Source organism: Xiphias gladius, chromosome 6, assembly GCF_016859285.1.
Source record: "Xiphias gladius isolate SHS-SW01 ecotype Sanya breed wild chromosome 6, ASM1685928v1, whole genome shotgun sequence".
In the NCBI taxonomy this organism is placed as follows: domain Eukaryota; kingdom Metazoa; phylum Chordata; class Actinopteri; order Istiophoriformes; family Xiphiidae; genus Xiphias; species Xiphias gladius.
In genome coordinates, this window is record NC_053405.1 from 3,439,572 (window position 1) to 3,467,245 (window position 27,674).

Consider the following 27,674-nt stretch of genomic DNA (forward strand, 5'->3'; position numbering starts at 1 on the left):
GGAGCGCGGGGAATGTGGACCGGAGGGACTAGGTGATGCGCACCTCCAGGGGGGTCACAGTCTGGACAGGTATGAGACCTGTGGCGCTCACGGATGAAGGACCAGCAGATGTTTAGCGGATCCCAGTTTGGACGTGGCTCCATATTCTACAACCAGCAGGCCTGGCCCAGTCCAGCTCCACATGGATGGATCCCGCTCTAGGAGCTGTACTTATGGAATATGCAGCCCGTGCATGTGAGCATGCCTGCCAGTCCGAGTCTACTCCTCTCCGGGAGCCCCTCCACAGCCCTCTCCCCCTGACACAGCCTCTCCACTCGGACATCCCCTGGTCGCTTGGAGCCCCCTCGCCATGAGGGCGACTTCTCGGTGATTCGGTGCCTCCGCACGCCTGAAAGGACCGGACCCCCCCCCTGTTTCGGAGCGGGATTTGTCTGCGCCGTGGGCTTTCTTTGTGTCAGAGGGCTTAGCGCGGAGTGCGCGAACGGCAACAGAGCGGGGGGCTTTGCTTCGCCCGCTGTTGCGCCCAGCTGCTCTCTTTGTGGCCGGGCCGTGATGGCAGCCGGCCGGCCGGAGGCACAGGACCGCACGCCCGAGAACGGCTTCACTCCGCTGGAGCACCCAACGCCGCGGCTGCTACCGCACATCGACGGCTCGGTTCTGCCGTCTCTGGGGGGCTTCGGGAAACACCAGAAGCAGCTCGTGGTCCTGACCTGGATACCGGCATTGTTCATCGGCTTTAGCCAGTTTTCGGATTATTTCCTGCTGGCGCAACCCAATGGCACGTGCGTGCAGCCCCTCGCGAACGAGAGCAACTGGACCGCGGCATCCCCGCCGGTCGCCGTCGCCGGGGGGGCGCCGGCGCTGCAACTCAAGGGCAACGGCACCGGGGAGGGATACGGCGACGGCAGCGGTCTACTCTGCGCCTGCAAGGAGTGGAGGCTGGAGCTGCAGACGGGACTTAGTCAGAATGTGGTTACCAAGGTAACGGGCGAGACCCACAGTCTTATCTATGACAGGAAAAAAAAAATAAAATCACTGTTCACCATCCACCATCGGTGTCTCCATCACCGCTGGCAGCCTCAGTTTAAAGCAGGCGGATCCAGCTACCAACACGGCTGACTAATGAGTTACCCACTGACCTCGATATGAGAGAGTGTGTGTGTGTGTGTGTGTGCCGAGCTCAGAGAAGACAGCAGCTGTTAACTAGAGCTGCTGTGGCATGTACAGTGTGTGTGTGTGTGTGTGTGTGTGTGTGTGTGTGTGTGTGTGTGTGTGTGTGTGTGTGTGTGTGTTGGGACTGGGTGATGGGGCTGAAGTCGGAACCACAGGATTGACGAGACTACCCTCCAACATGTCCCCGTGGCACTATACGGCAGATCAGTGCGCAACCAAGTGTCCTGTCCAATGAAACGCTTCGGGGCCTGGGTTCCCACCTGGGCGAAGTGGGCACCGGTCCCGTAGTCAGAGGACTAGGGCTGCACCGATAAACCCCCTTCCCTCCTGATATCCTCAGTGTGCGGGCTCACTGCAATGATCTCAATGTCACGTTCAAAGTGGCCACGGATTGCGGGGATGCTAAAATCTGAGGCGGGGGCCCACTCGTGACAGCAGAAAACTCTCCGCATTTCGTGACGGGGCTGTGTGGTTTAATGTGGACTGGCCAACATCAGGCCCGTATCCAGTCCATCCACTCACTGGATACAGGCCTGATGTTGGCCCGGTATCGAATCACGACAGGCCCTTGTCCCTTTGTCTGGATTCTAATCTGGACACAGAACTTTTGTAAAAAAAAAAAAAAAAAAAAGGTTCTGCGTTATCACCCAGCTCCGCGTGCGTGTCGTATCTGTTTTCTGCTAGTAGCCCGATTCTGATGAGCCCACGCCGACTGCGTTCATTCACCACCAACGGCCATTTCACGAGCACAGTCGTCAGCCACAAGCAACGACCCCCTCCCTCAACTCTCCCCTCTCGGTTCCGGGAATCATTCTCGAACACCGACACTACTTTCACACACAGCTGAACCGGTCCTCTGGGCCCGTGCGGTCACCTTCGGGGTCACGCGGAAACACGGAGCGCACATCGTGCATCCGTATGTGTCCTCGGCTGAGCTTCAGGTGCTGAGAGCTGCAGCGGTGTGCGTGCTGACCCACGGGCCGGATTTCTGTTATTACAGACAGGCGCCCGCATTCGCGCGCATGCTGCTTCCCCTCTGTGTCTCTCTCTCACACACACACGCACACACGCACGCACATGCTTGTGTTTTCTGTCTCTGCCTTTCAAGATGTACATTTGAATATTTCAACAGCGTCCGCAGCATGTTTGCGCGCTCGTCAGCCTTCATGAATTATCGAGACGGTGAGTCAGAGAGCAGAAAAACAGTTTGGCAGACCTCCGACGAGAGAAGCCCGCGTCTCTTCTTGTTTCCGGGCAGCTTTCAGATTAGAAAGAAAGCTGCTCGGCTGCTGATGTTCGATTCCCTTCTGTCTTGTTATGGGTGGCTTTCTCTGAAAAGTTGGCTGATGCTGCTCTTGTGTGTTTTTCTCTTGTCTCTGTTTCAGTGGAACCTGGTGTGTGACTCTGCCTGGAAGGTGCACATTGCCAAGTTCTCTTTGCTGGTGGGCTCCATATTTGGCTATCTAGTGATGGGTGTCATGGCTGACTGGTACGCTGCCTCCTCCATTTCTGTTTTGGGCCTTTACACAGTGTTTTCGATTTCGACTTTGAGAATAATTCTGGTTTATTACAAGGTGCAGCTCAGTTTTGTAGTTTTAGCCTCGACTTTCACAGGTCGGGATGGCGTCGCACTCACCAAGTCAAGTAGCCGAGAGCGGATGTGGCAAGAGACACAGGCAGTCAGAAGATCGGACAGGTTGAGCACAAAACCCCCAGGACAGCCAAACGCATCCGGAAGAGAAAATTAAGGCAGACAGTACAATTATTATCCAAACTATCTGTTGTAAATGTTCACCACAGTTTACAGAATAACTTCCTGCTTCAACTTTGACCAGTATTGATTGTTGCCGATGTTAGGGGCACGCTCACTTTTATGAATGAATGTCTAAACCGAACTTCGCGTCAAATCCGCCCAGTAGTTGTCGCGACATCTCACTCCGAGCCAGAAGTTTGTGCCAGTCCATCTCGTAGATGCTGGGGTATTTCACAAGGCAAGCGCGAGCTCTGACCTGCCGGAGGCGCCGGATTAAAATTTCAGGGCACTGCCAAAGTTTGTTAGGATTCATCCTCTGGGGATCATGAATATCTGTACCAAATCTCATGGCAATCCATTCGATATTTTCTAAAATATCTGAGTATATACCAACCTACTGGAAAACCAATACTGACGTCCACGGAGCCCCGCTGCTAGCGAGGCTAAAAATTCAACAGTAACATCCTTCTCCAGAAACAGTGCCCCCGTGTCTCCGTAATGCGTCCCACAGACCTCGCTGTCATCAGTTTTAGCACGGACAACCTCTTCAGTATGTCTCCGGTCTGTGGGTTTTCCAAACCGTGAGCGCCACCAAGAAAAACGTCATTAACCAGCGGGCGCTGAGGCAAAAATCTCAGAGGCAGACAATCAAAACCAAAACTACCTGCATGACGAAGGGAGAAACGGTCTTTTTTGTAATTTGGTGAGATGACCCTTTAAGGCCCGCTGCCGTCCGTTGGATTCACTGAGGTCCCGTCTGCGGCCTGCGAACCACCTGGGCTGCCTCGTGGGAAAAAAAGTCCCCGCATTGTGTTTGGGATCAGTAACCATGGAAACGATGTAAAGAAATGTGCAGGGCAGCGGGGCCTCGGCCCTGACCTGACCCACTGGCCTACTGACCCCCCCTTAAACCAGGAAGTCCACAGAGTCTGAGGGAAACATTGCGGAATGATCTCTTTCACCCGACTGCACATCAAAAGCCCCCTCTCTCAGTTTGTGACGGTTTCTAAACACTGTGCCGCTTCTTTCTCTTTCTGTCTTTTCCCTCTGTTTCTAAGGTTTGGTCGTCACCCAGTATTGATTCTCTCGGTGCTTTTCATGCTGGTGTTTGGTGTGAGTGTTGCCTTCTCTGTAAACGTCACCATGTTCAGCACCTTGCGCTTCTTTGAGGGTTTCTGCTTGGCGGGCCTCGCTCTCTCCCTCTACGTGCTCAGTAAGTACATTTCTTCACCCGCCTCGTGCCCGTCAGCTTTTCCCTCTCTCTCTGCTTCCTCCTCGCTCCCGCATTTCCTCATTCTTGCTCTGTCCTGTTCTGTGTTTATTTGATCTAACCATTGATGCCTGAGCAGTATGGAGCCTTGGAAAAGGACGCAGAGGAAAACATTTAAGATGGGAGGAAAGGGGGGAAAAAATCTATTCTCTTGCAAAACCTTTTGAGATTTGTTTTGCTTGTGTCCCGCTGTAGCAACAACAATCCCTACAAACTAACCAGGAATCCCAATGACCCTTATCCTCACATTATGATGTTTAATGTCTGTTGGCGCCCTGAATATTGTTATTCAACTTTTCTGGCTGTCTTGGATCCCTTCTACCTTCTTCTGCTTCTTGAGAAAGTTTTACTGTTTTTTTTATTTTTATGATTCAGTTTTGCAGTTCTGTAGGTAGTAGTTACCGGTATTTGTTTGGTCAGACATGTAACGCCTGTCTCCATCTCGATAAAGGCTGGTGGACTTTAAAAAACATCGGAGACCACAGACAGAGATTCGTTTTTCGCTACATCTGGTGCATTAAATGTGTTGTGCATTGCCCCAGTTAAATAAAGAATAAGAAAAAATAAGTTACTAAATCAGGGATAATGATTGAAATAAGTCCAGGGTTTTATGTTTCTGTCACTTACACGGTCTGACATTGTGTATCCGATAAAACAAAACCAGGAAAACTATCCTCTAATCTGTAGAAAAGTAAGAAAAAAATATATAGGCTGTCAAAAGAAGCCTACAGCTGAGACATTTTGAGACTAAACTCTTCACTGTTTAACTCCTCTTTGATGACTGCCGCTAAAAATACTCCTCCTGACCCGTAACGTTACGCTCACACTGTCATTTAACGTGTATATACTGTCAGTACGTCGGCTTCTACGGTTTAAAATGACTCGTATTTTAGTATATTCATCAGTTTTGTGACAGCAGGTAGTAACAGAGAGCCAAGCGTGCAGCTAAAGCTTAAGGGTTTTGGTACGAGACGTGATCCAGGCTTGGAACCTAAAACTTACTCAACAGCATGTCGTGCGGTTGTGTTGCTTAAGATGTCTGTTTTTAGCAGCTTTACTAAACACCGTTTCCCAGAAGCCCAGGAACCTTTGTGGGTTAAATGCGACCAGCTGGGTGAGAGGGGCCAGTTTAAAGTTCGCTGTAACCAGAGCAGGACGGGGAGGCCAGGTGGTATTGACATGCTGCTAACAGCGTTGGTAGATATTATGAGTAATGGAGAAACCAACAGTTACAAAGACACATTACTTGCACCGCCGTGGTTGAACTGAATGGAAGCTGTAGTTTTTTGTATGCTAACAAGCTAATTGTTTTTTCACTTTGTTGGTTTGAATTCTTACAGTAAATACAGACTTAGGTACAGAGTTACAGCAGCTAGCCAAACCGGGGTCCTGGATGCGATGTCAGGACTTCGGCTGTTTTTTTGGTTTCAGTTAGTGGATATGGTGATTACATAAGAAAATTACTTAGACGACCGTAAAACTCTCCTAACAATTTGACATCACATGCTTTCATGCTTAAGATTTATGGGGCAAATTGGTGCCAAGACTTTACGAAGAAGAAGAGAGGGTTGCATAAGAGCCACTAGCCAAGGTGATCAAGATGACACCACCGGCTGATAGCGTTTTCATTTTCCTCAAGAATGCCCTCACCCCCCACTGTATTCCCCACTGTCTGCTCTCCCTGCTGGTGCCCCCCTCTTTCTCACCCTCTATAGGCCTCCTGTCTCTTTCAGGCCCAGTCAGAGATTAGTCATACATTATGCGTGAAGCCGGGCAGACTTTGAGCTTTGGCGATGAGGCGGGTTTTGTCCCTCTCAGCAGGGGCCCCAGATAAATCTCTGCTGAACTGCTTCTAAAAACAAACAAACTAAATGTACGCCTCCGAGCCGTCGGCCGAGAGTCTACTGAGAATTGAATTTAATCCGTGATGCATACAAGGGCAAACGACACACAAATAATGTTGTTACTTATGGTGCCTGCCCTTTATGTCAAAGTCACAGGGAGTTGTGAACGGAGCAGTGGGAAAGATTCAGTCTCAAAGTCTGTTTTAAGGAAGATTAAGACAACGCTACAACAGGAGAGTGGTGGGAGTGTTAGGATTGAGGTTAAGATGAATTTAATTGATTACTACATTGGAGTCATTGGGGTCATTGCAAAGAATAAGGTGTGCGGTAGAAGATGATGAAGCAAATGGCCAAATACAAAATACGACTCATCATATCGACGATAAACATCATCCAAACAAAGATAGCTGCTGGAGAAAACGAGAAATTCTTAACAGGACTAGGAATTAGTGTGTTAGCATGCTAGCATTTGCTAATTTGCACCGAACACAAAGTACAACTCAGGCTGAAGGAAATGTCATTAACTTTTGCAGGAATTTGGTCATAAACCAAAGTTCTGGACATATTGACATTTTGACCTGATGATGGTGCTGGATGAATAAACCAGGGGATCACCAAAGTCACTAGGGTCCATCCTCTGGAGACCAGGAATGTCTGTACAAAATTTCATAACAATCCATCCATGAGTTGTTGAGATCTTCCAGTCTGGATAAATAGGCTTGCACTGCCGTCCCTGGAGCCAAGCAGCTAGCATGGCTACCTAGCTAACGACACACTTCTAATGTCTATAAGTAACGAGTGTAACACTGAATACAGTTAATTGCCTTCATCAGTACAATGAATTCATGTCCGCCTCCTTTTTAAAGCTCTTCTGTACTAGGGCTGAATAATGTGAGGCAAATATCAAACTGCAGTTCGTCAAACCAACGTTGCGATAGCGATTTAAATAGTAGGCTTGTCCTTGTGTATAAACCAAGATACGTTTGTGATGAATACTTGGCACAACATGGACTGATTTAGATAACACATTGCAGTCACTCACTGCCAAGGTCTTCCCAGGGTTTTTGGGTTTTTTTTATTTTGAAAACCTGTCAGTCAGAGAAAAGTCAGCTACCACATAAAAGTGCCTGGTTTCCTATAGAAAGTCCACATTTCTTCTTTTTCTTTTTTTTTGAATATGACATCGGTGGCATACTTGACATAAATCAGTAATATTTAATCATGACATTCGGAAGTGGCCGTATATTTATTGGTGACAGCGGATATATGCTTATATTGAAATTACAATTTTGATGTAAAAACCATTCATTGTTTAGTCGTCCTCTGTGTTATTAAGTCGGGCACATCGGAACCTTCAGAAAAGTCTGATCTTCTCAGTAATTATGGAAATTTCAACATGACATGAGTGAGTTTAAATCTCAGGTTAAACTTGGGTTCCTCCAGTTTTGCTTAAAGTTCTAGTTTGGCCAATTTATCTTTTTATCGTTGGTTACTTCTTACTAACATTGCTCGTTCATGCCACAAACACACACACAGATACACACTCACTCACGCTTCCATCATTGTTTTCCCGTCATTACAGCCTGTTTGCCAAATGCAAATACCTGTAATGGGAGGCAATTTTTCTATATTTCACTTGTTGATGTGCTCAGCGATGACAATGACGGGATAAACAAGCTTGCGTGTGAGTGTGTGTGTGTGTGTGTGTGTGTGTTTTGTGTATTTACTGTTTGTGTGAGAGAACAGATTGTGTGCATGCACTTTGAAGCGCAACAAAAAAAAGGTGTTTGCACGAGGTGTTTGTTGGTTGTTTGAGGTGTTGATGCATTCAGCAGGAGGAACAGTTGGCTCGCTGCCACAGAACGACTCGCTTTAAAGTGAACTCACACTATGACGGCCGATAATAGACACAGCAATCCCATTAACGGTGAAACACATGCAGAATAACAGCACCCGGTGAATCATGATGACACATCCTCGGAGGCTGACTATATACTGTACCAACACATGAGCTACAAGGCAATGTACCCCAATTTACAATTTTTCATTATTCCACTCGAACATGACAGATGCAGAGTGGCCACTGAATATGAAATTTCTCACAACTTTACCTTGTTTCTCCTTTGCTTGTTTGCCAAGGCAGGTAAAATAGTGCCTCTTTTCCATCCTGCAGGACAGAAACAGTGGAGTCGATTAGTATTTTGGCAGTGCCGCATTGTTTTGCTGTGTTGGCTCTGTACTGCAGTACATTGGATTTGTAATGAAAAAGAAGACTATGAGGTTGAAGTGCTGACCTTAAGCTTTAATTTGGAGTTGTTGCCATCCACACTGGGGGATTCGGACGTGCTCAGGGTTGTGTGGTCGTAAGATCTTTCGAATGAGGTCTGGGGTAGAGCTGCAACATCCCTAGAAGGAAGCCCTACACGGCGAGAAACACAAGAAGTCAGCCCGTCAGACAGCTTGTAAACCTGATAAATGTTTTGCCAATTTAATTTAGAAGAGAACACCAATGCTATCGTTAAAATATTACCCAAACTGTCTGTTTTAAACATCCATCATGGTTCATCTTTGGCTTACTGTGCTTCCACAGTTATGAAGGTGCACAGTTTTCCTGAGAAATTACCTCCAAATAAAGTGGTCGAGATAATGTGGCTAAACTGTTGGCTCGTAGTAATGTTGCTGTGTTTTCAGATTTTTTACTTTTGTGATATTTTTTTTCCAGGCCTGTACTTTAGATTCACTTCTTTCAGATGGGTCTTCAGCAGGCGAAACACATGATCAGTTGGCCATGTGACCAACCTGGCAAGCCAGGAGCATTCCTCCCTGGTCATAAAAAGCGCTCATTGGTCGCTTTGTCTCTATGTTTAGGATCATTATCCTGCAGCATTGTGCTAAATTTGTGGAATTGTGTATAAAAGGGGCCAGATGTTTACACCCATTACGGATGCTAACACCCTCAAATTAAAGCCGAAAACCAGCAATGTAACAACAGAGTCACTGTTTCATTTAAAATCTATAATGCTGGGATACAAGGCCAACATATCAGAAAACATATCACTGCCCTACAAATGCACGGTAACGTAATGTTTAAACACCACAGAGGCACATTACTGTAGAGTCTGTTAGACAGCTGTGTGCCAAACAGGCTGCAGTGAGAAGCAAACCAGAAAGCGAAGCACCTCAATACGCATGTAGCATGTACGTACTGTATTATGGATTATTGTACAGTAAGTATGCATGTGTATGTGCTGTGGTTGCACCGTTCCATCGATATTATTGTTTATATCTCCCCCAGAAACACTCTTCCTGCCTGCTTTTTCTTTCCCTCCTTTCTCCCTCTGTCACTGTAAATGCTGTGCCGATTTCCTATTTCTAAATCCAGCAGCTCCCCGACCTTTTCCATTTTCACTCCTCCACTCTCCTCTGCTCCATTCATCCCATCCTGCTCTCTCACTAACATTTTATTACTACCAGCAGCCTCACCCTCAATTGCTCAATTTCTCGAGGCTCATTTGAAATCTCTCATCGTTCGGTTATCTCGCTGCAACACGCAGCGCATAATAATCTCCACTGAAGCTTTAGTTTGCTCTGCTAATATAAATGTGTTGATGTGTGTGTTTTGTGCATATTTGGTTGATGTGCACCAATGCTACATGGGTTCATTAATAATGTATTTTAGCACCTAGCGCTGGGCCGTCCTCTGGGAGCTGTCGGGATAGAGCTTGCTCGTGTTTTTTCCTTGTTTTTCTGTTCATGGTAGGACAGAAAACTGTATGTAATCCCATTCTGCAACCATGGCTGTCCATTGTCCATGCTCGTCAGAAGAATATTCTTGTATTCATAAAAGTCTTGCTCGAAAGAGAATGTATTTGAAGAGACACCTTTAATGAAAACCCCCTGTAGGCCCGACAGGTGGTCTCTTTTCAGAGGATGGCAGCTGTAGTTGGCTTGGGTTTACAGCAATTACAAAAATTCCAATGGAGACAGTTTCACTGTGAAAAAATAGCAAAATCTCCATAGAAACATATCAAACCATTCCTGCAACGTAATCTACTTCTTTGTTATTGATCCATAAGCTCCACTGGTTCCCAATAATCATTTCTTCACCAACTGTTGCTAACTATGCTACTTCCTGTGGAGATGCAGAACCATAAGGAGGTGATACTTTAACACAGAAGCAGTGTGTTTATGTTGGGGATGAACTGTAAACTATAGAATTTGAGACTTGGACTTAAGTCACACTTTAAGCAGCAAAAATCAATATTTCTATATTACCAATAGATCAAAAGATTAGTATGTGAAAGGGTTGCTCATAGTGATGAACCCACAGAGAATTATTATCGGACTCTGCAGTTCCCCTCAGCTTTACAGAGTAGTTTAGCATATTTAAGTTCGTTGTTTCTATTTTCCTGCCAGCAGCTATACTGTTTTGGTTCAGTCTCAACACTCTTGTTTCCGGCAATAACTGGAAGCTATTTCCAGCGAAAAATCTCCAGAAAACAAACGTACACAAACTCATCAGCGCCAAACAGCAGACAGGCACAGTCAGAGAACAGCTGGTGGAAATAGCGGAGCCTTTCAGAGCTGAAGAGCCAGACATTTCCCTCAGGAGCTGGTGGAGACCAAAAATAGAGCTAAAAGGAGAGTGAATATTGGACTTACAATCATCAGGTGGACACAAACATGACTCCAAACGAATGCTAATGTTTCTCTGTATCTGCCTGATGTGCAATTAGGCTGCAATTGTCTGCGAACAAGTTCGCCATAACAACATAAAAAGTGATAATATGTCAGTGTTTAGAGGTTTTCTTGCTGGCACCAAGGGGGCAAAAACCTGTTTTTGCAGATTTACGTCATGAAAATTAAGGCTTGAGACTTGACTTAGACTTGACTGCTGAGAGACTTGATACACAGCATCAGACAGGCCTTGCAAACTGCAGTTTTATTTTCGTGAGTCAGTAGTCAGAGACCTGAAAGACTTTGAGAACAGTTCTGGTCTGGAATGTACAAGGTCAGGGGAGTAGGTTATGCTGCAGGCGTCATTTGAGTTTCTGTAGTTTTTAGGAACGTTTTTGCCGCAAAATTGGGTCAACATTTGAATCCCTTGTAAATGCTGTGAATCGGAGCTGACTACAGCTGCTGTAGCAAGCTACAAAATTTTCAGTGCCAACTTTTCAGCCCTCAGTGGATTAGTTCGGTTTGCATGGACGCAAAGGAATTACGCTGCAGCTGCTTTTACACTGGTGAGCCAAGGTTAATATCATTGCCTCTTCCTGTCTTCCTCTGGTCCTCAGAGACACTAAGGTAATGCCAGAGACAGGCGATACATGTATGCCTGTGTGTGTTGTTATGAGCTGGGGGGGAAGACTACTGCTAACTCAGCTAGGGCAAATTGCCGTCATGTCGTGCCCTTGTCCAGCCTTCCATCTGTTTCCTATCCTTGCCTGTCTATGGCGTCATTCACCTAAGGCTGCAAAAAAGGATTATTTTCATTACTCACAATTTTTTTTGTTTTTTTATAAAATGCTGGAAAATGATAAAAAAATGTTCTATCTTCAAATTGCTTCAGTTGTCCGACCATCAGTCCAAAACACAAAGATATTTAAGGCACAATGATAGCAAACACAAAACAGCAGATAATCCTCCTAATTGAAAGGCTGAACCAAGGCCTTCGTTTTTGTTTTTTTTAGCCCTGCTAGTGGCAAAGCGCTACAGGGATGGAAATGTTGGTCGGTCAACCCACCACTTTGGTCGAACCTGAAATATCTCAACAGCTACAGGAAGGATGGCATGACATTCATGGTTTCCTTAGGAAAAAACCCGCTGACTTTGGTACATCGTAGATATTTAATTTTCTGTGGGTCAGCTGGTCTATTAAGTAACTAATAACTTCAGTACTATTTGTCTCCCTCTGTCCAAATCTGAATCTAAGATGCATATCTCTTCTTATCACCAGCTGCCATCTCCCTATACATTTCCAACATACACACAGACATACACACAGGCACATACTGTGGATCTCACTCTGAACTCGTGCTGTTAGAAAGCCAATTGTCTCTCCACTCTCCTCTCATGCCCTAGGCAAGGTTAGCAAGGGAGCAGCAGACAACAGAAAGAGTGTGTGTGTGGTGGTGCTGTCAGCCATTTGTCATCAGAGATTAGTTTGGCCATTAGATCAGCTGCTTGTTGTTGCCTTCTCTCTTTTACTTTCCCTTTATTCCATTATGGTTTTTGTTTTGCGGGCCCTCTGCAACTGCTCACTTTCAGATGTAAAGACAGAGGGGAAGCTGCCTGGTGAGAGGAGGAGGAGGAGGAGGGAGTAAGAGGGAGGGGGCAAGGACGGTGAGTAGGGGTGGGGGATGGTGGCTTTACAGAGGGTGAGAGAGCCACTTCAGCCCCGATGAGCAAGAGGGAAGTGGGGGCCGGAGGGGGGCGAGTGAGGATCAGCTCACAGGGGGCGCAGTGAGATAATCAGCACAAGGAGAACCATTCTCCACTCAGCTGGAACAAAAGGTCCCTGCCAGTGTGTGTGTGTGTCTGTGTGTGTGTGTTTGTGTGTCGATATCCCAGTAGAGTCGGTGGGATCAGACACCTCCCCAGAGAGTTGGAGAGTGTTTTTTGTTTTGTTAGGTTGGTTTAGGGCATTGCCTTTGCCAAAGTACATTCGATTTCTTTAGTTTTGTTTGTGTATGTGTGTGTGTGTGTGTGTGTGTGTGTTCGTGCGTATGGCTATTGACTGCTGTGGACAGAAGTACCACAGAGACACGGCGCTGTGTTGTTTATCAGAATAGACAGATGGAGTGACAGCAGTGGAGGAAAGTGACTAAATACAGTACATTTAAACAAGCACTTTACGTAAGTGTGATTCTGAGGTACCTGCACTACTGCTTTATACTTCTAGATCTTCTTCTTTACATTGCGGAGGGCAAAAATGGACGTTTTTACTCCACTACATTAACCTGACATCTTCAGGAACTGGTTACTTCACAGACAAAGGTTTCACATAAAATGATCGATCGTTATATATCAAACTACCCAACAGCAGCATATAAAATAGATGAACGTACTACATCCAGCTCCAACATTTACATAAAATAAGAGAAGATAAGGGAAAATATAACACTGCTTGAGGCTGCATCCATTGATTTCTCTGGCCACTCAGGGGGGGCAGCGGGCTGAGTTGAAAACACAACACTGACATATTATCAACTTATAAAGTTGTCATGGCGAATGTGTTAGCATACAGTTGCTTATCTACACAGCAAGCAGACATTGAGCAACATTTGCATTCATTCGGAGTCGTGTTTGTGTTCACCTGATGACTGTAATTTCATTATCTACTCTCCTCTTTGCTGCGGTTAATACCTCACCAACTCCAGAGAAAAACATCTGGCTCTTTGGCTGCTTGATGTTCTTTCACCGTCTCCAGGTTTATGAGAGGTTTTTTTTTTTTTTTTTAACTGCTGTTGCTCGAAGCATTCAGTCGATGAGCTGTAAAACCAAAACAATGAGCTGAAAGACAGTAAAACGCTCCATAGAGCTGAGGGGAAGGGAAGAGACGGGTGATAATTCTCTGTTGGTTTGGCACAAAGAACAACAGGATTCCCGTTACACAGTCCTTTGATCCGATGTTTGTACAAAAATATTGACTGGTGCTGCTTTAAAGGATAAATACAGATAAAATAATAAAAATAAATTGTTACTTAAACATCCATCACACCTTAGAGGCATGACAGTAGTTTGACGTGTTGGTTTTGCACAGAGGGCTTCCTGTTCAGTCGGGGATTATTGCCGACATCGTTTCACCTTCAATTAAGAGGTTTAGATAGTCTGTTTAAACAACGTTGCTACAACAAACTGAACTCTGCTGTGGCAACGTTGCCATGTGCCTACGTCTCACCTACGACTTTGGTGACTAGGATTTTATCATAAGTGATAGAAATAATGGCCAAAACTACACAACCAAGACCCAAAGCTGTGGCAAACTGGACTTCCCCTGTACATAAAAATGTTAATGCAAGACTTTTGTAGGAGTACTTTTTACACTGCCACTACTTTTACATTACGTTACATTGATTTGTAAGCCACTTGATGAGGGCACTCATCATCACATAAGAGCGAGAGCTAGGAGTCCTCCAAAACAGGGAGTGTAAACGAATTTCTTACTTACTCTACTTACTCATGTAAAAAAGGTCTAAACAGTTCTTACGACCTCTGACTGACTGATACATACAGAGAGTGAAGAAAGAAGCAGACAGGTACCTTAAGGATTATGGGTCAGTGTAATTTCCTTCCCTCTGTTTCTGGAGGGAAGGTTTTTGGAGGCATTAAATATAAAACTGTAATTCTGGGGCGGAAGAGAAGAGAGATGAAGGGAATTATAGTAATACCTATCATCTTTTCTTCTTGGTCTTCCTCTCTTGTGCTGAATCATTTTTCTGTCTTTCCCTCATCAGAAAAACCTTTATCATCTTTCTGTCTCTTTCTTTGTTATTCTCTCCTTCCCTCCACCTTTCTTCGTGTGTGTTTTCTCTGTGTCTCTCCCTCTCTTGCTAGTCTTTATTATCATTCCCACGGTGATTCCACTGATGAATGGAGGGACTTTTTCGTGCCCTTCAGAGGAAAAAGTCATTTGTATTCTACCCCATACTCTTCCTACTTTCTTCTCCCTCCATCCCATTCCCCCGTTGCCTCCCCCGCTTTCTCTTCTTCTCCACAATGAGAAGCAAAAGTACATGATGCCAGGTTAGCAAGTCCCCGCCCAAAACCCCCCCCTCTTCACCCACCGACAATGGTCACCTTCAAAAAGACCTTGCCATATGGACCAGGCCATCTGGACTGTACCATGTTACAGGCAGTAGGGGAGTGGAGGGGAGCCCAGTCGGCGGGGGGGATTAAGGGATGGTTGCAGCAAAAAAACGCTCACCGAGCAGCTGAACTCTCTCAACAGCTTCGACGTGTAGTCCTTCCAAAGTTCATAATGAGGTCTGGTGTTAAACTAGTGCTCTCTCAGGGGGAGGATCAGTAATAGGAGTCCTCAATAATTCAGAGAGGAAGTTCAATACTTGCGCCACCATTAAACAAACACACACAAACATCACACTCTGTCAGACCATTAAGTCTGCTGCTTAGTTTATGATGTAATCACATCCACAGAAACATCCACACGCATACAGATTATACATAATTTACTTGTCTCCCCTGGTGTACCAACGCTACAACAATCTGTATTTTCTGCTAAGCTAAATCCTCCTCTGTCCCTCCTCTCTCTCTCTCTGTCTCCTTATTTCAGGGATCGAGCTTTGTTTGCCAGGCTGGCGGTTCTCCATGACCATGGTGGCCAGTTTTCTGATGGTGGGTGGGCAGCTACTGATGCCAGGGGTGGCCGCTCTGTGCCGCAATTGGCCGGACCGGGATGACTGGCAGGTCCTGCAGATCGTCATAATCAGCCCTTTCGTTCTGATGCTGCCCTACGTCTGGTGAGTCCCACCCTCTAAGGAAATCCACGACTGGGGGGCGGATTCCTCTTGCGCTGAGCCAGGCGACGGCTTGTACAGTACACGCTGCCCTGCACAGCACTGAGCACACTCTGCTTTGACTTACAAACAATACTCTCTTTCTCACTTGTTTTTCTCCCCCCTCTCCCCCTTTCTGTCTGTTTCTTCTTCTTGCGCTTACAACACATTCTGTTCTCGTCCTTCTTTGTCTGCTCTCTGCACATCTTTCCCATCCCGCTCTCTCTCTCTCTCTCTCTCTCTCTCGCTGCAGGATTTTTCCAGAGTCATTGCGCTGGTTGCTGGCCACCCAGCACTACAGGCGGTCCAAAGCTATGATGCTGCACATTGCCAGGAAGAACCAGGTTGACATGACAACTGAGCCCAGTGGAGTTCTTACAGGTGAGGACGACAGTAAACAAGATGAGTGATCCAAAATCCATTTCGCTATGAATTTTATACTTTCTGTTGCTTTATTCACTTCATTAAGCAAATTATTTTAATTTATCATCTGTGTTATGTTGCAGCTGCTTCTCGGTGTGTGATGAAATGAATATGTAAAGTCAGAGATGACCCTCTCCATGTGTGCAGATGTTTTCAAGCAGGATTTCCCAGCAGCTCCTATGATAATATGCAATTGCTATCAGAAACACGTCTTCCTTTAGAAAGTTCATGAGCAATATCTCACTGGAAGATCAATAAAGGGGAGCTTGTACGTAGGGCTGCCATTTCATTAGCAATTAATTTGCCAGATATTTTTGCGATTCAGCGTTTCGTTGTAAAATTCTGTAAAATACTGAAAAATGCCCATCATAGTTGCTTAGAGCTCAACATCACGTCTTCAAATTTCTTGTTTTGTCTGACCAACAGTACAAAATCCAAAGGCTTTCAATTCACAATGATACTTGGCAGCATATTCAGAGATTTGAGAAGCTCAAAATAGCAAATGTTTGGCATTTTTGTGGGATAAATGAATTAATCTATTATGAAAATTGCTGATGAGTAATTGTCTAGCAATTGCGCAGTCCTCAAAGACACTTACACCTCTCCTCTCTCTGCCACCAACACCTCTGCCTCCCCTGCCTCGCTGTTTGATCCATTGCTGCTGCCTCTCCCAGTGGCCGAGCAGACAGATAAACGATGAGAGCGGGCAAAGAGATGCCGCGTATCTATCTAGAGGCACCACAGCACATTAGCTTCTCTGCGCTACAGGTCCCTTAGCAGCCGGTCTCTCATTACCCTCCTGAAAGAAAAGGTCTCAAGGTGTGCGTTTCATGTTTCCTACCAGAGCTGGAGCAGGAGCTGCACAAGAGACCCCAGTGGACCTGCATTGTCAAGATGATGAGCACCAGGAACCTGTGGAAAAACATTGTGGTGCTGTGTGTCAACTCGTAAGTGTGTTGCGTTTGTGGCTGGGCTTGCACAGTTCCTTTGCTAATCAAAGCCGACATCCCTTGTGTTGAGAGAGCATGAATTACACATGAGCTCGTCCTCCAGAGAGAAATGAAGACATGTATGTGAGTGTAAACCTCACTCGCCCCGTGGCAGACGAATGTCTCAGGTACCACCTCCCTGTCCGCTTTCTCATTGTTTGTTTGTGTGTCTTTTTGTGCAGCCTGACAGGTTACGGGATCCACCACTGCTTCGCCCGCAGTATGATGGACCCGGAGGCCCAGCCTACCGCCTTGTGTCACGCGGACTACTACACTATGGCTGGCATCGCCGTGGCAACCTGCCTGGCGCTTTGCCCCGCGGTGGGGTTGATGGGACGTCGCGGAGGGCTTCTCACCTTCATGATCATAACAGCCCTGGCATCACTACTACAGCTGGGTTTACTCAACTGTGAGTAATAAGCAAGACGATCTTCAGGTGGCTCTCGCGCTAGTTACTGAAAGCAAAATGCGACAAAGTGCAACGGAAACAGAATTAGTGAATAAATCGTGACACACACGGGACTTTGATGTCCACTGAAGCTTCGAGTGAAGAGACGAGAGAGGGGCAAACAAAAACAATCAGGGACTGTAACGTTCCTCAGATCAATACATCAGACTTAAATGCCATACTTCCATCATGTTTTGTGTCCTTTTTTTCCTTCTTCGTTGGTTTAATGGCTCGCGACTGGAGAAATAGCGCCACCGTCTGTTTACCTCAATGAGCAACTCTCCACACTCACATAACAGTAGTAGATGGGAACGCACATTAATTTGCATTTTCTTCTGCAGACTTTCTGGAAATTCGTTTAAAGATTGAGTTAAGTTTGGATGGCGACCTGGCTAACCGTGACACTGTCAGATCCGCCACTCAAAATTGGTTCCAAGTTTTGTTACAACGTTCTTCATTGCTGACAGATGTGTGCCAGATCAAACGCAATGTGAATTTTATCATAGAAAAGACACTTACTTACTTGGGCAAGATATAAATGTGAGACTTGGGATTCCTCTCTGGTATTTTCAAACAATATCTTTCATTTTTAGAGGAGAAAAGGCTTCAGGGAAGAGGAGAAACCAATGAAATTCGCAAATATATCTCAGGTTAAATCTCAGGAGTTACCCTAAACTCAGATACAACATTAGCGTGATCCAGTACAGGCCCCCCCGTGGGTTTCTCAGTCCTGAACAAGGCTTTTTCTAACATGCAACCCCACAAAATAACAGTTACCTAATCTCAGACTATTCCTTGGCAGCAGTGCTAGGTTGCTGCTAGGTAGCAGGCTAGTTAGCCAGGCCTGCTAACATTAGCGTCTAACCTTGGAGCTAAGAAACAAACTCTTAATCTGTTCCTTACACTTTTACACTTCTTGGGTTTGTGTTTTTCGTCTGTTCGGAGTTGCTGAGCTGTGATGGACGGCTGCCGTTCAGGGACAGGTTTAGCAAAGATTGAAGTTAGAAAAATGATTTTGGAAAGTTAAGGAAAAACACCCGGAAACACATTGCAAAACAGAGAGTTGAAATTCACCAACAACAACAAAAAAAAATCCCCGAGTTGTACCTGCACTTTGCATCCCCGTGTCGTTAAATCAGTGCATCCTACAGTTACACCCGACAGGCTCTGATAGTCCTGAGCCTCCCCTGATTCCCCCCTTTTTGGCCTACATCTGCAGTATGTGGTCATTTTTTCAGGCTTCAGTGGTTAACCGTTCAGAGTCGTCCTAAAGGCTTTTCTATTCTGCTAACTCTGAGTCAGCACCGCTCTGCCCTTTTGTGCTTACTGATGACATGTTCTCCTCCTCCTCTCCTCTATTTTCCACTGTTCGCCAATGGAATCCAGTAATTGGGAAATACAGCCTTCGCCATGACACAGGTACGACTACAGTGTGGTGATTTTTGACATTTGACATTGTTGTCTCATTTCACTCCAGCATATTCTCATAAGCTCTCTATTCTGTGCCCCGGGCTTTCTGTTAAGACGGGTGTTGTTCGTGTCATATGCCGGATGTTAATAGTATACTTACATTTTGTTGCCCTCTTCTGTGCAGTTCTGCGAGACACTCTGAACAGGAAATTCTCGGTGGCCTTCTCCATCATCGGGATGTTCTCCTCTCACGCTGTCAGCATACTCAGCATTTTCTTTTGTGCTGAAATCACTCCTACGGTCATCAGGTGAGCCTGGATGCTCAAAAACCATACAATACAACACGCAATACCACTGGCTTTTCATTACACACGTGTATTCAGTAGCCGATGAGGCACAGTAGCGGAGCTCTTCGCTGTCTGAAATCACTCCCTGTTTGCTACCTATAGTGCACTCTATTTACTGTGTGCCATTTTTTCGAGTGTCCAAATTCTAGGTGGGAAATTTGTGCGCTACGTAGTGTTTAAAAAAAAAAAACACGGGCAATATTTATTACGAAAAACAATATTGAATAAACGATTGAGGGAGTGATTTCAAACGTAGGCCTCGTTTGTGTTCCAATACCAAACTACCTATTAATTTTAAAAGCAGGTTTGTTTTATTTGAGCAGGAGGCCGTAGCGTGTCAAATGCAAAGTAGAGTTTCCACCATGCTCGGAAAAATGTTATATTTACCCAAATGTCATATTATTACCTGCACTAATGATGACAAAGGAGGGTCACACTCCAAGATGAGGAGTCGATCATCCTTCCTTTCCTGTCATCCTTAGTATGTAGTGTGTTCTCACTGGAAAAATGACTGCAAGTCACTAAGTCAACTTTAAGAAGTCAGTATGCATCCTAAATGTGCGACGTTTTTGAGTGTGCCATTGATGTATTCTATTATCTCACAATGCTATTGAAAAAGGAGGTAAAGGAGCTACTCACGACTACAAAAAGTTAAATTAAATCATTAAAGGTGGTGAAACTGCTCCAATAAAATAAAAATAAAAATGAAATAAAAAAAGGTTGCACTGAGGCGATTCGCAGGATCCGTATCGGTGCTGGCAACTGGACCTTGTTAAGGAGATCGGGTATTGGCGACGACTTCGACTGAATCATGCCAGAAATTCGTTTTTTCTATTTCAACGTCATTACAAAGAAAAAAACTGTGTTTTTGCTACTAGTAAAATTCATCCAGTCATGGTGGGGATCAGTCCACCATCACTGGCCTCGCGTTACCCTTCAGAAAAATGATTCCAGTCAGTTCCACGCTCTAAGGTATACACATTTCAGATTTGGGAGGAAGAGAATCGGTAATCGGTATGGACAGAGGAAAGTTTGATTGGTGTATCCCAAAAAAAATTGGGATTTTTGTTCAATTTAACTTAAAGTGTGAATCCCAAAGCCAGAGTTTTACTGATGTCTGTCGGTGCACGCACTCTATAGTACAAAATCGTTAAGTACAGTTATTTTTTGTATACTAACTGCAAAAACAGTAAACTTTAAGAGTTACTACATAGTACCATGGTGTATATTATTACAATGTATGGCGTCATTGTACAGCTCTTGTTCTCAAACTGCTTATTGGCTCCATCTTGTGGTGCAATGTTGACTCACAGGTGAGCGTGGACTTGATGCCCATTAAGGGTTCAGTGTGCTTCAAACGACCTAGTTCAGACCAAGTGTCGTCCCAGGACGTCAAAGGCCAAAGCGCTTACGCCTGCTCTGAATATACACACTCGAAGGCCGGGAAAAGAGCCCGTGGTTGCTGAGAAGAGCGAGACACGGTGAACCGCACAAATTGGCGTAACGATGAACACTTTCGGACGGTCTTCATGCGCATTCGTGGAGTCGCACTCTGTTGTACACACAAAAAAGTGACGTGGGTAGGAAACTCAAACCCTGCCTGCTTTCGCACCTCCACACACTTGAACAATCGCTGTGTGGAGCAGGCACGCTCGTCCGATTGTTGGCTTTTGGGAAGTTGTAAAATTTATTGGCCAGGCTGCGTTGCTCATTGTGTCAGCAACAATGCCCGACACAATGAGTGTCAGGCATTGTTCAACAATCCAACAAGCACTTTGGTCGACACTTTCTGGTACGGGAAGAGCTCCTGCTGTTGGTTTTAGTCACGTAAGACTGCCTGGGTAATGGATATAGCTGTGGTTTCTCTCTCTGCGCAGGGGTGGAGGGCTGGGCCTGGTCCTGGCTAGCGCTGGCTTCGGCATGCTCACCGCTCCCATCATGGAGCTCCACAACCAGAAGGGCTACTTCTTGCATCACGTGATCTTCGCCTGCTGCACCCTGCTGTGCATCATCTGCCTGCTGCTGCTGCCTGAGCCGCGGGGCCAGCCCCTGCCGGAGAGCCTGGCCGACGGCGAGACCTTCACCCGTCAGACCCTGCTCCATCCCGGAGAGCAGCACCTCCTTCTTGCCAAGAGCGACAGGGACTACTCACGTGTTCACGACACACCGTTGCACCTCTCGGCCACTGGGGGCGCTACAGTGGCGGCAGCCACTGCTCTGGCAGCGGTACCTGCCTCGTATGCCCTGGCGACTGGTGGGGAAGTGATTGGAAATAGTGCCATAGCCAACGGGGTGTGAGCATCTTAGCAATAGTCCGCTAGTGTGCTATTAATTGCTCAAGTGTTAACCTGACTGAATGGTCACTTGGATAAAAACAAAAAAACAAAAACAAAGAACAGACAGACTTTTGAGGGAAAAAAGAACTGTTCAGCTGAACCAGATGAACTCTTGTAACGGTGAGGCTCGAGATGATGACGACAGTAATCTTGTGTAGTTTGTAGTGATTATGATTCATTCAGGAGTTGCCAAAAATATTGTCCTGGACGAAGTTTATCTGAGCTCAATGTGTGTCAAATAATATGAAGGTCTTGAGGGGTGTTGGTTGATTTTCTTGCACTGATGTCTGCTCTGACGAGAACGATCTACAGGTAAGAGAAGCAGGCGCAGGCAAGTGTGAAGGGGCGAAGCGGAGCAGACTAGCTTTCTCTGTGAGACTATGTCTGCTCTGTGAGTTTTCTGTTTGTAGTTGTGTCTCGATGAAAGAGGATTTCACTGCATCTTATAATTCTTTATAAATTATTTTGCACTAAACGTCAGAGACACAATCAAGTGTTTGTGATTTTCAGCCAACGCATTGGAGATCCAGGGATTGGCTAAACCACTTCCACTCCTTTTGCATGAGAGGGCACAGATGGTTTTACATGTTCTTTCTTCTTCATTTGTGGTCCCTCTACAAGACGTCCGATGTGGCACTTTATGGTCAGAGGTGAGGTCAGTGTAGACGCTGATTTTTAAATAAGCATTACTGCTGTTGTTGTGGGTGTATGATGGTTGTCCGACGCGAGGAACAGCCGGAGACTTTGGCAGACTGTACGTGTAGCCTATAGAGACTCTGGGTAATGCTAAACGAATCTGAGAGTTGAACGGACATTGGAGTGACCAGTCACTGTACTACTGTATGTCTTATGATGCGTCTCAGCATTTCAATGGCTTTATCGTGATGGCTCTGTTCTTTTAACAAAACAGAGAATGTAATTTAAGAAAACCAGTATTTATTTTGTCATGCTGCCAAGGGCAATTTGGTTGCTTGAAATACCTCCTTAATAAGCAAATATTTCCACTCCAACTCTCACTCCCTTGTTCTCCGTACTGTGGTAATGTCGTAATCCTGCTCCTAGGACGTGTGACTCTCTCCAGAAAGCACAATATTTGACGGTTTTCTGAAATAAACGTTTGTGAAGATTAGAATAGAGCAGCGTAGTCTGCGTAGACCTGGCGTAGTTGTGATTAGTGTACATTTATACACTCTACTATGTAAGTATCCCTTAGGACTGGATAAAAGAATAAGATCTGTATACCTGTGCCATCCATTCATAATGTATGGACCGTCAACCTTACTTTTATAGGATATAAGCACATCGAATAGATAAACCATGCCATAAACCATTTTTGTCCAAATATACCTGAATCCACAGATCAAACAGATCACCCTCCGTTTTTTAAAATCATATTTAGTACAAGGCACGTATTTTGAACACACTGTATGGTTCGGTAGTTTGTATGTTCTCGACAGTTAAACACAGAAAAAAAAAAAATTCTCAACCACTAATGCTGTTTTCTAAGTGTTATTTTTTTAATATGATGCATTTGTACAAAAAGCCATAGGCCTACATGTTTTGATAATAAACCACTTAATTTATTATGTCAATAAAAGAACACTTGATGTGACCGTTTGTGGTTATTGTGTTGGAGTACGATCAAAGTATCTGAAGGAGCATTTAAGTCCAAATGGGAGGACCAGCCATGTCTTTTTTTCCCAGCCTAAATGTCCTCAGTTCCACACAAAAGATGCTCAACTAAAGATCAAACATGTTCAAAAGTGTTCAGGGTGAAGCTCCAGCTCCTTTTTGATCCTGTTCTCCACCAAGAGACTGAGGTTGGAGTCCGTCATTGGAAGACTGTAACTCACATATACTTGCTTTTGGGTCTTCTTTGCTGCAAAACACACACGGGCAGAGAATTATTTCACTTTCAATGTGGATGCACACTTTTTTTTTTTTTGGCTATTGTATACTGCCAAGGTTATTTTATTTCCTCGAATATCAATGAAACTAAAGTCACCAGTCTTGGGAGTTGTGAAAACTCAAAAAACCCGATCTAACAATTGGCTATGTGTCACTATTTTTAGGTTAAATATACACATTTTAAAGTAACATTTCGTTTGTTTGCTTAAATAGTCCTATACAAATAAAGTTTCCTCGCCCTAAAGGGCCATGTCAGTGTTTTTCTTCTGTTGTGGTATTTGTGATATACGATAAAGGCAGCCACGGGTGTGAACTCAATCTGGTGCGGTATGACGATCAGCTTGTGGAGACGTGAAACTTGCGTGATCTAATCTATCACAATCAACATCATTATCACTCTTATTTTTGTCCAACCTGTGTTATCATTTCACGGTTACAGTGCGCAGACTTTTCAAACCAATCTGCACTTGCGACTGCGTTCGCAAACGCTCTGGCGACACTAAAGGCAGGGGTGACGTTTACTGTGAAGGATAACCAAGCTCAAAAAAAGTTTCAAGTCTCTGCGCGTTGACTTTCACAGTATGCGAAAATAAAATGGAGCTGTTTGCTGCCTTGGAAGCAGGAAAAAAAAAACCCACACATTTAAAACCCTGAAACACTTACAGGAGGATTTGGAGAACTGTTGGCAATAATGCTGAGAAGCGATTTTGAGCTAAAACATACATAAACACTGGCATTGTGATTTACTGTATATATCCACAAAAGACGACCACGTGGGAGCTTAAAAAGAGTGTTTCGGCTTTTTAATGACCTCTTACAACATGCTGCATTAGCAGATACACCAAGACAAATAAAGTCATTCATCATTACCTAATCTCTGTGACAAAGAATTTGGAGCCGTATTGGATGGGTCCCCCATGACTAATGTGGATAATGGCATTGAATCCTGCAGACAGAAAACAAATACAGCAGTTGTTAGTAGCTTTTGCAAAAAGAAAAAATAAAGAAAAAGAAAAATCATTTGCTCTCTCTCAAACTTCTGTTTGTTACCCCGGGTATACCCAAATGTATTCAGACTGAGGGCCATTTTGATTATTTCATTCATCTCCCAGTGATTCGTGAACGAGGACAGAAGAGTCGTCGCTCTGGTTTGTGGTATAGCTAGAGGATGTCAAGAAAAATGTGTACTTTGAGCTGCAGATTTATTTTATATATATATCTATATCTATCTATCTCTATATACAGATATATCTATATAGACATATCTATATATATATATAGATATGTCTATATAGACATATCTATATCTCTATATCTCTATATCTCTATATATCTATATATATATATATATGTGTGTGTATATCTTTCTAATCATGCATTAACCAACCAGTGGCCCTGTGCTGGAATAGTTCTGAATCACAGGGACTTTAGGATTAGATTAAGACAGTCTTTCTCTTAAAGGATCAATTCATCCAGATCAGAAAAAAAAAAAAAAAAACATGTTTCCCCACTTTTCCCTTTTGGTATTTAGCCATGGTTGCTAGAGGAAACTGATGTGGATAAAATCCTCTCTCACTGCAGATGCAATTTTATTTATATCACAGGATTGAACTATATTATTATATGGTAGAAAGTGTTAATGGATAAACTAGATTAACCCGAAACCAGGAGCGCCTGGTTATGGGTTAATACAATTATAAAAATCCATTACTCCAATTAGTCAGTTCTGCTCATTGTTTAAAACACTTCCCACAATGGCCCAATACCCCCATTAGATATATGAAAGGGCTAAACACCAGGGCACAAACACAATATGAAAAAAGATTTCTGATGCTTGACAAATTTAGATTATCTAATGGTAAATACTGTCAGATCATCCACCCTTAACAGGATGCAAGATGTATCAGGAGTTCTTTTTGATAATGAAAGAGAAAAAAAAAACTCAATGAATTTTACACATTGAAGTCTGTTTACAGGTTTAAGGGAGCAGGTGTGGGGAAGAAAAACATTGTAAGAAGCCCTTCGCCGTGTGAAGTGTGATAAATGTCCTCCTCATCCTCAGGCAAATGATACCTACAGAATCAGTTACCCGGAGCAACCCACAACATAAATCTCAAAGTAAGCAGTTATATATAAACCAGTATTTATCCGCACGGGTGGTCCTGCCGACGAGATTACTGTAACGTCTCCGAAAACCACTGCATCTCTCTGACCCTCTGTTTGTTTTTTTCCTCAAGCCCATGAGCATCCAGGCTGTCTCTCTCCCTCCCTCTCCCTCTCTCTCTCTGTGTCTTTCTTCTACCTCTCTTTTCACTCAGGCTCTTTGTGCTGGACCACCGGCGTTCCTGGGACCTCTCTATGCCCCCCCCCCTTCACGACTGTCGGGGTCCTCATTCCAGAGATCTTGGATCTGGATCTCCAGGATTCCCTTCCTCCTCCTCCTCCTCCTCGTTTGTTTCTTTCTCCTGGACGTGTGAATGATGTGCTCGGTTTTGCCTCTCGTACGTTTGCGTAGTCTGTCCCCTTGCCAGGTCTCCATGGTGGAGAGGAAGGGGGTCTGTTGGCGCCCCCTGGAAGTTGCTCGCTGTCCTCCCAGACCATATTCTCCATTAAGGTTTACAGTCTATAATTATGTCATCCTGACTCTCCATACTGTGAATCTCCTATTTTGTTATATTCTGCACACGCGACAGCAACTGCATGTCTGTCCATCCTGGAAGAGGGATCCCTCCTGTTGCTCTTCCTGAGATCGTTTCCATTTTTTTTGGGGGGGGGGGCTTTTCCTTTTTTTATTCCAGGGTCTAAGGTCGAACAGACTGTTAAGCCCCTTGTGGACTTGGGGGAACTGACCCTTTACGATCCGTATCCATCCATTGCTAAAAAGCGTGCTGCCAAATACTTTCAAACAACAAGTGTACCAAGTTTAATAACACAGCAAGTCACACAAGGTGAACCTGGGACATTTGGGATCACCGTGGGCTGCGGGGGCCCCGAACCGGAACCTGATGGAGCCCGTGTCTGAACCCTGTCTTTATTCAATCCCGCTGATATACAACACTTAACCTCATCTCGGTGCATGTGGTTTAAAAAGCGAAACTTTCCGAGCCGGAGCTTTGGAACTTGAGTCCAGCTACTTGCCCGGACCGTGTTTTACTTACGTATTTGCTGCTCATTGAGACCGCCAGGTTGGACAGGACCGGAGCAGAACCGACCCAGAGGAAAAACCCGCCGCTGAGCTTCATCACGTGGAAGTGTACGACCTGCTCCAAAATCTTCTCCGAGAAATTGTGCACCGAGACGGCATCAAACCCGGCTCCCTTCTGCGCTGCGTTCATTTTGTTCGGGTCGAGCTGCTAGCCGGGAAGCTCGTGCGGCATGTAAACAGAAACGGCAGCTTCCTGGTTAATCGATAAAAGAGAAGAGAGGGGGGGGAAAAAAAAACCGCCAGGCCAAACCAATCTATCAACGATGTCAGCGAGTCCGGCACCAGCACAACTGATTTGACCCACAATAATAAGTAAATGGATGAATGAATAATAATAAACATGTCACGTAATTTAAATATTCTTAAATATAAGGCGTTATATTAAAGTGAAAAGGCTACGAAAGGCTTTAAATAAGGGCTTTATTAATGCTAATAAACCATTTTCAGTGACTATTCCTTTACATTAGCCTCGTAAACATCAAAGTTCGCGACATTTTAATGTTACTGACATTTTACAATATCTTAACCTTAGTTTTGTGATTTACTGTTAATGTTACAGCCCTTGATACTGCTGTATGGTTTAGTTTAACATTACTGCTGTTTTCCAGAGGAAGGAGTTACATTACAGACATGTTACTTGTAAGTTATCAGCCGATGTTACTGCCTTTTTAAACATCATGTTGTCCTTGTAATTGGAGCTGCAATTAACGATATATATATATTTTTTAATTTTTTGATTAATCTACTAATTTTCCTGGATTAATTTATCAATTGTGTAGTTTATAAAATAATAATAATAATAACAAAGTTACAGTGTTTTACATGCCTTTAATTAGGCAGTAAAATTAGACAATTAAATATATTAAAACAAAATAAGAGTGGGTAAAATACCCAAAATATCTATTGTGAGATAAAACAAACTATAAAAACAACCGTAGCAAAAAACCCCAAAACAAAACAAAAAGCAAAAGTGTGCTAGCAATCAAACAAAGGCCTTTTTAAAAAGAAAGGTTTTGAGAAGTGGTTTAAAAGATGTTGCTGATCCTGCAATTC

At 44.5% G+C, this 27,674-nt stretch overlaps 2 protein-coding genes across 2 annotated transcripts; one reads left to right on the forward strand and one right to left on the reverse strand.

Annotated features, from left to right (window-relative positions):
• The first annotated feature begins 552 nt into the window (after positions 1-552).
• Positions 553-23,074, forward strand: LOC120790399 (solute carrier family 22 member 23). Its single transcript, XM_040127859.1, has 10 exons — positions 553-981; positions 2,559-2,662; positions 3,985-4,139; positions 15,333-15,519; positions 15,809-15,936; positions 16,823-16,925; positions 17,150-17,376; positions 18,802-18,834; positions 19,010-19,133; positions 21,050-23,074. Exons 1-10 carry the CDS (start codon positions 553-555, stop codon positions 21,468-21,470), a joined length of 1,911 nt encoding a protein of 636 aa, XP_039983793.1. The 3' UTR covers positions 21,471-23,074.
• On the reverse strand, positions 23,067-26,848 carry psmg4 (proteasome (prosome, macropain) assembly chaperone 4). The gene is made up of 3 exons (XM_040127860.1): positions 26,575-26,848; positions 24,287-24,362; positions 23,067-23,387 (listed from the first exon to the last, which is right to left on the reverse strand). Exons 1-3 carry the CDS (start codon positions 26,749-26,751, stop codon positions 23,266-23,268), a joined length of 375 nt encoding a protein of 124 aa, XP_039983794.1. The 5' UTR covers positions 26,752-26,848; the 3' UTR covers positions 23,067-23,265.
• Positions 26,849-27,674: the final 826 nt, after the last annotated feature.